We start from the raw sequence: 11,432 nt of genomic DNA on the forward strand, positions 1-11,432 counted from the left end.
CATATATATATATATATATACGTAAATTAAAAAGTGCTTCCGAAGCGGGCGATGGGATTTCGATTCCGGCTGCCGACAGCTTCTTACGGGCGACCCCCAAACATTAACTTTTCCCCTTTTAAGCGCCGACACCTCAGCACATGCTCCAACACAGGTGAAGCTCGATGTCCCTCCAGTGAATCTGAAACTTGATGGACCGGCCACATATTTGAGTTGGTCGTGACGGATCAAGGTTGTCCTAGCAAGGAAGAGACTAGAAAGATATCTGAGTGACAGTGCTAAGAGGGATAAGTGAAGGACCACACATGCATTGTTTTACACCTAGCTACAAACTCGATGGTTCCATCGAATGTCTCATCAGTAGAAGACATTCGAAACGTGAGCGACATCTAAACGAAGTGGAAGAAAATCTATGCTAAAGCTCAGAACCATATGAAGCCGTTCTAGATTCAGCGTGAGATAGAGACAGTAGTTTAGGATGATAGATCAATACAGAAGTACTTCATATAGCTAGAGCGGTTGTGGGTAGATCTTGATCACTTCTCACTGACATCGAGTTGTGGCAATCCGGAGTGCAAGAAAGGTGAGATCTTTACATAGATGAAGACTGCGTAGTTCCTGACTCATCTGAATCTAATCTTTGTTCAGAGAAGATCTGACCTCCTAGCTCAAGCGCCTATCCCTTCGCTGGATGGGGCCAATGCTACAATAATATAGGAGGAGAGTTGCATGAAGCTACACTCTGAGCCAAGTGGACTTCCAAGTGTGAGATCAATTTTGGCTGCCTTAAACTCGGGTATTATACGTGTCGTTATATGCATCTAGAGGGAAACTCACAAGTGCTACAATTCTAGTGAAGTTAGGCATGCAAGACCTATCCTAAGCCACGAGACAGGTGGACGTGGTGGAGGTCGTGGTCGTGGTGGTCGAAAAGGTGGAAAAAAGGGCCACCAAGCAATTTGATGGTAGCAGAGGAGGAATACATAGGTGTCTAGAGCTGTTGAAGAGGAAATAGAAAATAGTAGAAGGAGCTAAAAAGGCTTCCAACCAATCGTCGCCAAAGGGTAACATTATCACTTATGTTTACTCTAATAAAGATACTTGTGATACACATGCTCTTCCCTCTATTCTCACCATAAGATCATTAGAATGGATAGTAGATTCTAGTGTATATCAACATGTGGCACGTACTGCTAGAGAGTTTTCTTCATGTACTCCCCTAATAGTACCAAAGAGCATCCAGACTGTTGATGTTACAACACAGCCTGTGGTTGAAAAGGATACAATGAGAGGTACAAATTATATAACTTTATCCAATGTTTTGCATGCTCCTTCTTTTCCAGTGAATCTTTTTTTTCCATTAGTTTCATAATTCTCTAACTACATTGTTTTTTCTTTTGATATTCCTAAGGTGATATTTCAAGAGAAAGAGACGAACTGAACACTTGAAACTAGAACGTGGCATAGTGGACTCTGATACATGGATCGAAAGGGGATGGACTCAGCTTTGACATTCATGGCAGAGAGTGTTGGATTAGAAGAATCCAAGAGTGTAAAGGATAAGTTGCTGCTACATCACAGACACATGAGACACTCTTATTTTAGTCTATTAAGTCGGGTATATCTTTCTTTGTATGAAAAAGCAAATTAACAAAAGCTTTTTTGTGATGTTTGTGAGTTTGGCAAAATTACTAGGAGCTCTTATATCAGTTTTGGGAAAAAGAGTTTTGGTATTTTTAACTTGATATATTTTGATATTTAGCGGCCTTGTTATACATGTTCTATGAATGGTTATCGATATTTTATGATCTTTATTTATTATTTTTTCATGTTACTTAGCTATATTTGATTAAAAATAAGGGTGGTGTGTTTGCCTACTTTAAAGATTTCCAAAACGCAATCCAAACTTAATATGGTGCAATAGTGAAAGTATTCAGATATGATAATCGAACAGAGCATACTTACAAAACATTTGGGAAATAATTGTCAGCCCAAGTGATACAGCAACAAACCACATGTTCATACACACCAGCACAAAATGAAGTAGCAGAGAGAAAGAATAGACACATTCTAGAGGTAACCAGAAGCATGATGACCGCAATGAATGTCCCAAAGCACTTATGGGGGCAAGCAGTTTTGACAGCTGCTCAATAGATCAACAGAATGCCCTCGATGGTATTGGATTGAAAGTCTCATTATCAGGTGTTAAAAGAATATAATCATGGGATCCTCTCATTGAAGGTGTTTAGATGTATATGTTTTGTGAAAGATAAAGGTCATCAGTAGGGAAGCTGGATCATAAAGCTGTGAAATGTGTCCATAGGTTATTCTGCTACCTAGAAAAGGTATGTTAGTTGGAACGCAATCGAGAAGAGACTGTTTGTGAGCATGAATGTATCATTTAGAGATTTTGAGCCGTACTACACTCAAGAGGTGACATCACCCTTTGATGACTCTCCAAACAATATAGATATGAGACAAGAGGGTGAGCGGCAATGGTGAGAGAGTGATGCGAGTGGGAGAAATGCATTGTTCTATTATATAAGATGAATCAATTAAGGAAAAGAAAATGAGGAGAGTGAACCCAGAGATGATGGGATTCAGGTTGAATATGAGCTAAGGTGTATAGACATAGAAGCAAGCAAAATGAGAGAACGGTGTCTGCAATGCCACATGTGTCAACTAGTCCCTTTTCCCGATCTTCCCCGACCCTTGAAACACCTACGACTCAAAACTCTCATGTGATATGATTCATCGTCCTTCTCCTAACCCCCCAACTTTAAGGACAATCTCTCGAAGCAATACGAGACATCCTCATGATCATTTTGGATGGGAACATGGCATTGCTACCTTTATTTCATATTCTAACATATCACATTTACATGGAATATTCATTGCATCTTTGGATATTATTTCTATACACAAGTGTTGACAGGTTACTAAGGATGATCCCAAGTGGAAAGCGACCATACATGAATAGCTTAAGACTCTTGATAAAAACAAAACATGGTAGATAGTGTCGTTACCAGCGAGGAAAAAAATAGTTGGGTGCAAGTGGATCTTCACAATGAAGCAAACTCCAAAAGGAAAAGTTGAGTGGTACAAAGCATGATTGGTGCTGAAAGAGTACAATCAGACATATGGCATTGACTATGATGAAACATTTGCACCAGTAACTAAGATGAGCACAGTGAAGACACCGATTTCTATGGCAATGAATGGTAAATGGAGATTACACTAACCTGGTGTGAAGAATGCATTTCTTCATGATAAGTTACTGGAAGAGATACATATGAATATATCACCAGGATTCGGTATAGTCCAAATAGCGAGCAAGGTGTGTAGGCTCACTCATTGTATGGCTTGAAGTAGTCTCCTCGCGGGTATGAGATACCATAAGATCAATGTAAACCATACGGTGTTCTTTCGGCAACATGAAAATCACATCACTATACTTGTTATGTAGATAAAATCATTGTTATCGGCCATAATGAGGCAGAGATTGTCTAACTAAAGGTGAGATTGGGCAATAAATTTGAGGTAAAGGATCTTGGACAGTTCAGATACTTTCGTGATACTAAAGTGGCCCGTGGACTTAAGGCCAGAGAAAGTATGTACTGAATCTCCTCACGAAAACAGACATGTTGAAGTGCAAATCTGCAGTCTCTTTAATTGACCATAAGGTCAAGCTAAGTGCAAAGGCATGAAAACTAGTTGATCAAGAGCTGTACCAAAGACTAGTGGGTCTTCTGATCTGTGTCACACGACCCGAAATCCCTTTTGCAGTGAGCGTGGTGAGCTGCTACATGCATGATCCAAGGAAAGGCTATATGGAAGCAGTGTATCAGACTCTGAGGTACCCGAATAGTGCACCAGGGAAAGGGTTGAACTTCATGAAGAATGTACATGCAGACATTGAGGGCCTTTGTGACGCTGAGTGGGTGAGTTGTGCAGATGACAGAAGATCCACCTCAGGATATTGCAAGTTCATAAGGGGCAACTTAGTCGCTTGGAAGAGAAAAAAATAGTATGTTGTAACGTGGTCAACAGCAGAGGCAGGGTACAGTGTCGTGACCTTAGGAGTTACCAAGATGATGTCGCTGAGAGCCTTCTTGGTCGAGCTCAAGATGGACTAAGGAACTCAAATAAAGTTGGGGTGCAACAAAAAGTTGGCAATTAGCATTGCCGAAAACCCAGTGCAACACGATAGAACCAAACATGTGGAGATCAATAGATTCTTCATCAAGGAAAAGCTGAATAACGAGCGACTAGAGCTAAGTCATTTAGCCACTGGAGAGCAAGTGGCAGACTGCCTCACTAAATGACTTAGTTCATTATATCTGTCTAAGTTATGTGACAAGATGGGCTAAGTGGATATCTTTTGCCTATCTTGAGGGTGAGTGTTGAGAATTGGACCTTATTTTGGATCCTATTGGTAAAAAGAAAATATTAAAGAAGTTTAGGGCTTTGTTTGTAAAATATTGTAATACCCTATTTAAGCCATGTTATGAATGTACAGATTAAGTTTTAAGAACAATTTTTCAATTAAAGTTAAAGACATTATTGAAAAATTTCGAACATTTACATACATAGCACACATTTTTTATGTATTTTACACATCTCACACCTAAATTTTCATATTTAAACAGAACGCACTCAAATCTTTAATATCACATCAAAATAGCATTATTATCACTTTTAAAAGTGTAATATATCTTTTCTTGCATAGGTTTAAAGCACCAAAGTGTGTGGTGTGAGATCTGTAAGTACATAAGAATTGTGTGCTACATATGTATTTCCCTAGAAACTTTAATATGAAGGGCTTGAACAAAATCATTTCAAAAACATATTAGAGCAATTAGCAAAGGAGCTACGAAAAGCCCAAATGATATTGAATACTCAAAATCCTACTAGCAGAAAAAAAAAGAATGCAAGAGAACTAAAATATGAATATTACGATTTCTAAATAATTTTTTGGCTCTATTAATAAAAATACGATTTACAATCAAACAAAATATTCTAAATCATTTAGGCATAATAGAAGCTTGGTATCTCATTACGCTTAGAGATGTAACTATATTGTTTCTTGTCATATTTTTCTCATAGAGAACATTTTAAAACCTTAAATTTCATCTTACAAGGTAACCAAAAAAATGACTTTTATGAAAAAATGAGAAGAAAGCAATATAAGGAAATCAACCAGCATTTCTAAATTCAAAGTGAAGTACCAACCCTACATTTAAAAGAAACATTCTCAACAAGCAGTGAATCACCAGAAGATAATTATCAATATTACCTTGAACTAAGGAATCACTAAGCCGAATATTATCCAAGTCAATCACCCAAGGCAACTCAACAGCAGAACTTAGTTTTGGATAGAAGAATGACCTTCAAAAAAAATGAGAGATTATTAAGTGAATTTATGGTAGCATCATTATTGTGTCCACGTATATGATCCTGACAGGAATTAGTAAGAATTAGTCAATTTCTTCAAACAAGAACCATTTTAAAGGATAATTCAAACAATCCAACTTATGTGATTCAACTAAATTACCTCCGGGTGAATTTGAAGACATTGTTGGACCTCATGACCATGAATTTCATGATGAGAAAAAAAAAGAGTAAAATTTTCTTAAAATTCTATTTTTTTTAATATAGCTGTATTATTTAGGCCCAAGCCAAATTTCCCTCAACTTTTCAGTAAGTCTCTAATTTCACAATAACACAACATTGAAGGCCGAAAAAAGGAATCTGCCTTTTGATACACCTTACATGGCCTTTCAAAAATAGAAGCAACGTGAAACAAAGTTTGAAAATTCATAAAAAAAATTTTTGGATTAGGAAAAGAGAAAAAAGTTAGTTCTAGTCTTTCTTCAACATCATAAAAGGTCAGGAAAATGACAGATATACTATTTAGTCAATTCCAGGATACTGAAATTTGAACATATTTCCCAAAAAAAAGGATTCACATAAATACCACAACATTTTTATTTTTATATATATCTAATACCTAAACTTTAGTATTTATATAACATCTTACTGTCCCAATCACATTAACTTATACAGATGAAAAGGTCTGCTTCACTTTAAAAAATATAATATTGGTAAAATTTTGAATGTGATTTAAAGGTTTTAGTTTTATATATGTAAAGACCTAGATTTTAGATAAAAAATACATCAGAATTTTGTTATATGCATGTAAGTTCCCCCTCAAAAAACCCAGCAGTACTGAAAAGAGTTGAGCATAAAAATAAACAAAAATTACTTTAGCAATCATCTTTAATGCCCATTATAGGAACCAACTGAACAACGCTGAAGTATTATGCAAGTAGAGAGGTTTTGCTTAACGTATAACCACACCAAACATATCAGTAAAGCATAACGGAAATTCTTAAAAGCAGCACCAACATAAACTATTTGTATCGATTACCCTATTAACTAATAAAACTAATAAGAATTAATTAAACAAAAAGAAAAATATGAAAAATGAAAGCAAATTTTGCTTCAATGAATCAACAAAAAATCATGGAACAAGAAAATAAATAATAATATATCATAAGATGGTCTAACTGATATGTACCAAAGGATAACTTTAGATTGTAGAAAGAACAAAGATGAATGTTATAGGAGGAGCAATTGAACATTTTTCCCAATAGCTGGTCGTATAAAAAGGACTAAGAAGTGCAATAAGTAATGCAAATAAGGATGTCCAAATTAATAAAGTAGCATCGACCCTAGGCCTTAGATTCTACTACAAAAAAATTAACAAGCATTCATGTGAAAGTAACAAGCGGAAAAGACTGATTGCATCCATCAAATTTTGGTAATTTTACTGTTTCTGTCAGGATACCAGCCAAAACCTGAGAATGATACATTTGTCCATTAAGATACCAAGTCCAAACACAAAGAGAGCATTGATAGAAAGTCAAAGAATAGTTGAACTCAGGTTTAATAATGCCAGATGACTCCCAATGCCAGGTAACAATGTGAATGAAAACATCAACTGAGTGAAAATGGAGAAGCACCATCAAGAATGTGCAGATTAACAGGGGATAAGTGAAGAGAATGGTGCACTAAAGAGGGTAAAATATATTGCAGAGTTCAAAAAAAAAATTTCAGAATATGAAGATGAATTAGGTAACGGAAAAAATGAGGCAATAATGTGGTACAAAGTATACACGAAAAAAGTTTCAAAAAATATACAGAGAAATAAATGAAAGTGTTTAATGTAGAAAGGAATGCAACTTGGACTGATGAAAAATTATGGCTTGCAAGGGCATCACATGTCAACCTTGGCATTGCTTATTAATAGTTACAATTCCATAAATTGGTCATAGCTAATACAAAACCTGATACTTTTATATCATGTATCAAAGCACTAATATCTCCGTAGAAGGTTTACAACGGAGAGACCAAAAGATAGATCAAAATGAAATATGAATCACTGGCCTTTTAATCACAATTTCATCAAGAATCAAAAGGACAACTTAGATGTAATGCTACATATTAAAATGGAGAAACGTATCAGGTAAAATATGCCATATAAGAATATAGTGAAAACATCAAGGAAAATTAAAAAAAAATTAATGAGCTTGCTATGGTATTTAGATCCATTCCTGATTTTTATTTTTTAAAAATAATATGAAGTGGGTGTGTGGCTATTATGAAAAAATATAGATTGTGGAATCATGATATGGAAGGCATTACAACAACAACATTCTGTGAAGATAAGAAAGCAAAAAATTACACTTCAATGGTTTCAAAATGTAAAATGGAGGATAGAAGATGAGCACTTAATACCTAATAATAAAATTAATACCAAAGTATTAAAAACCAAAAGAGAGGAAGAATGCAAAACTGTCCAAATAGTTACTCAAATGATTTTAACAGTTCAACACTTAACAAGAACAAATAAAACATGAGGATCGTAAAAAGTATTTCCCGGATAGTTAATTGAGGTCAAGGAAATGATAATGGATCTTTAATCACGATAGAAAACAGCTGAAAACTCAAGACATTCTGAATATACTGATAAAAAATGATAATAAATGAAGACAAAAGTTAATGAAAAATTAGGCAGCTAAACTAGATAAGTTCCTTAAGAAATATGTGATTAAAAAATATCATACAACAACAAGCAGCCTTTACCCACTAAGTGGGGTCAGCTACATGAATCTTTTTCTCCACTGTGTCCTATTGAGTTCAAATTTTTGTTTAACTCCAATAGATTAAGATTATGTTTTACACAATATGCCCAAGTCTTTTTAAGTCTACCTCTACATTCTTAACATAGGTCAAATCTAAAACATCTATTTTGCTAACTGGATCATTTGATGATTGACATTTAATGTGACCAAATCATCTAAGACAAGTCTCTCCAATCTTGTATGTCACTAGAGCTACACCAACAATTTCATGGATAGATTTATTTTGCATTTTAACTCTAATTGTCAGGCTGCTCATCCGTCTAAGCATTTTCATCTCAACAGCACTTAACTTTGTTTTATGCTTCTCTTTTAAAGGCGGCCAACATTTTGTGCCTAAAGCATTGCAGATCTCACCACCATCTTATTAAATTTTCCTTCAGGTCAAAGAGGTACTTTTCTATCACGCAAAAGGCCCGATGCATTCCTCCACTTCAACCTACCAACTTAAATTCTACTATTAACATCCTCATCTGTATCACTATCACCTTGAACAATAGACTCAAGATATCTAAAACGGTCACACCTTTTAATGATTTGATCGCCCATAGTTAACACTCTACCACTAGAGCTACTACAACTAAAATTACATTCCATGCATTCAATTTTAAATCTACTCAAACAAAGGCCTTTAGACCCCAATGTAGACCTTCATAATTCAAGTATTTCCTGAACTCTTTCTCTAGTCTTATCCACAAGAAAGATATGATCGGCGAAAAGCATACACCAACGTACATCCTCCAATAAATGTCAAGCAAAAGCATCCATAACTAAAGCAAAAAAGATATAGGCTTTAAAAGCCAATCCCAGCTATAATCCAACTGAAATAGGAAAATACTTGGACAAATCCTCCTTCTATTTGAACACAAGTAATAACTCTAGTATATATATCTTTAATGACTTGAATATAAGTCATATCAACATTTTTCATCTCTATAACCCTCCAAAGAACTTCTCTTGGAATTTATCATAAGTTTTTTTTTATTTAAATCAATAAAAATCATATATATATTCCTCTTACTGTCTCTGTACTTATTAATCAAACCTCTCAATAAATGTAAATTTCATAGTAGACCTGCCGGGCAAAAATCCAAACTGATTATGATAAATTTTTGTTTCACATCTTAACCTATGTTCAATTACCCTCTCCCATAATTTTAAAGTATGTCACATCAATTTAATTCTTCTATAATTTAAATACTCTTGTGCATCTCCTTTATTTTTAAAAATGAGGACCAAAATACTCTTCCTCCACTTCTCAGACAACTTTTTAGTTTTAAAAATAATATTAAGGAGTTTAGTTAGTCCAGAAACTCTCAAATCTCCTAAATATTTCCAACCTTCAATTGGGATATCATCAGATCCTACTAATTTTGCACCCTTGATTTTCTTTAAAGCATCCTGAACTTCTTTTTAATTAATGCGAAGGTAAAAATAAAACCTTTTATTACCATTAATTATATATATGCAAACATACATAAATATGTGTTTGTGTGTGTGTATTTTGGATTGTTAGATTATAATTAAACCACAAATGTCAAATTACCCCATAATTAACCCAATCTTAATTTCTATGCCTTGCATATCACTACATTCTTGGAAAGAAAATGAAGCACATCGGACAATCAGCTCTCTAAATTTAATGAGTGAAAGATTTCCACAACAAGCACATTAGATTTCAACTTCGAAACTAGTTCGACTAACAAAATTTGACACCATACTCTGAATAGTAAAACCTCAAACTAAAATTCAATTCCAAACCAGTACCTCACATAACAATAAAAAACATACTTCTTCATTGCTCACTTGGCTGAAAATACTTTCTCCAAAAATCAAGCACGGATGCTAGGAAAAGAGCTTCTCGGAAAAAATAAAAGGATCTATAAAAAGTTAAAGATGATTTGATTCATAGCTTCTGTTTATAAAATTCACAGATTCAATATTTGAAGACCCTCAAAAGTAAGAAATCACGCAGCATAAAATAAGAACAAGAAATAATGACCAGCAAAACATGACTCATATACTAAAACATGACAAATTCAGCTATATATCTGTCAAGTGCATAATCATTTACAAGCAACAAAAGAGAAATTTCGATCTATAAACCTTACCAGGATCTATAAAAAGAACAATCCTGAAACAGACTAATTGCTTATAACATTTTTAGTAAAATTAGAACAAAAATTCCATCCATGAATCAACACTTCTACAAATTTGTTCCATACAAGCAACAATTTCTGAAGCCAAAATGACGATATATAATTTATGCTAATAGAAATTTGGAAATAGAAAACATTATTAAACATCAAAATTAACAAGAGGAAAGAGAGAAAAGATAAACATCTGCCTAAAACTTGCAACTTACAACAAGCCTCAGAAGCAGCACGAGCAGTCAAAAGGACACGAAGGTGTGTTTCCGGCGTCTTGATTACCAATACCAAGCTCCTCTTCAGAGTAGATAGCAAACCCTTCCGCTGTTCTCCTCCGCTTAGAGCTATTCTCGGAACTCTCATCCACAAGAAATCCGTTCTTCTTCTTCTTCTCTTTCTCTTCCTTCGGCGTTTTCTTCTTATTAACCTTTTTATCTTCTTTTACACTTGCTACAGTTGTCTTCTTTGAATTTTGCCCTGCAACTCCAGGGGATTCCTTCCTTTTCTTCTTGTTAGCCCTAAAAATCTCCTCAATCTCCTGCCCCATCTTGTTCTTCTGATCTTCTTCCATATTCTTCTCCTTCTTCTTCGTTTCTTTCTTCTTCCTATCGAGTGACACCGGCGGCCTTCGGTCGGTCGTGGCCATGGCTCAATGTCTCCCTTACTTTCTCCAGTCACACGGGAGCCGTCCGCAATGTCTAAACCCTGGAGAGGAAAAATTATCGAGGGCGAAAGTCTGCTGTCATGGTTTTCAAATCTACATAACAAATTTTTCTGAAGGATTTTTTTTTTCTTTTATTTAAAAATTTTTGTGATAAAAATTTATATTTTTTAACCTAAATTATCAAAGTGTGGCGATTGCCATAAAATTACAATTTGATATTTTGAAAATAAAATAAATTTATAATAATCACTGCAACTTTTTGAAAAATAAACAGTTTTTTCTACGGCAGCTTCACGGTGCCCCTAACAAATCCTGAGTAGGGATGAGATAAGGTGAAATAAGTATGGATTGTTGTGAAAAACGACGGCAATAAAGTGAAAAATGTAACGAGTAAAATTGCACGCAGAAAAAACT

General features: G+C 34.8%; 1 protein-coding gene across 2 annotated transcripts in view; it reads right to left on the reverse strand.

Annotated features, from left to right (window-relative positions):
• Positions 1-11,102, reverse strand: part of LOC110027599 (uncharacterized protein C6G9.01c-like) — a 23,023-nt gene extending 11,921 nt beyond the window's left edge. For both annotated transcript variants that reach the window (XM_020729095.1, XM_020729096.1), the window contains exon 1: positions 10,570-11,102. In XM_020729095.1, the coding sequence (XP_020584754.1) occupies positions 10,578-11,000 (423 nt within the window). In that variant the 5' untranslated portion in view covers positions 11,001-11,102 and the 3' untranslated portion in view covers positions 10,570-10,577. The remainder of the gene's footprint in view (positions 1-10,569) is intronic.
• Between the last annotated feature and the right edge of the window lie 330 nt (positions 11,103-11,432).

The sequence above is a fragment of the Phalaenopsis equestris genome, unplaced genomic scaffold, assembly GCF_001263595.1.
Source record: "Phalaenopsis equestris unplaced genomic scaffold, ASM126359v1 Scaffold000428, whole genome shotgun sequence".
NCBI lineage: Eukaryota > Viridiplantae > Streptophyta > Magnoliopsida > Asparagales > Orchidaceae > Phalaenopsis > Phalaenopsis equestris.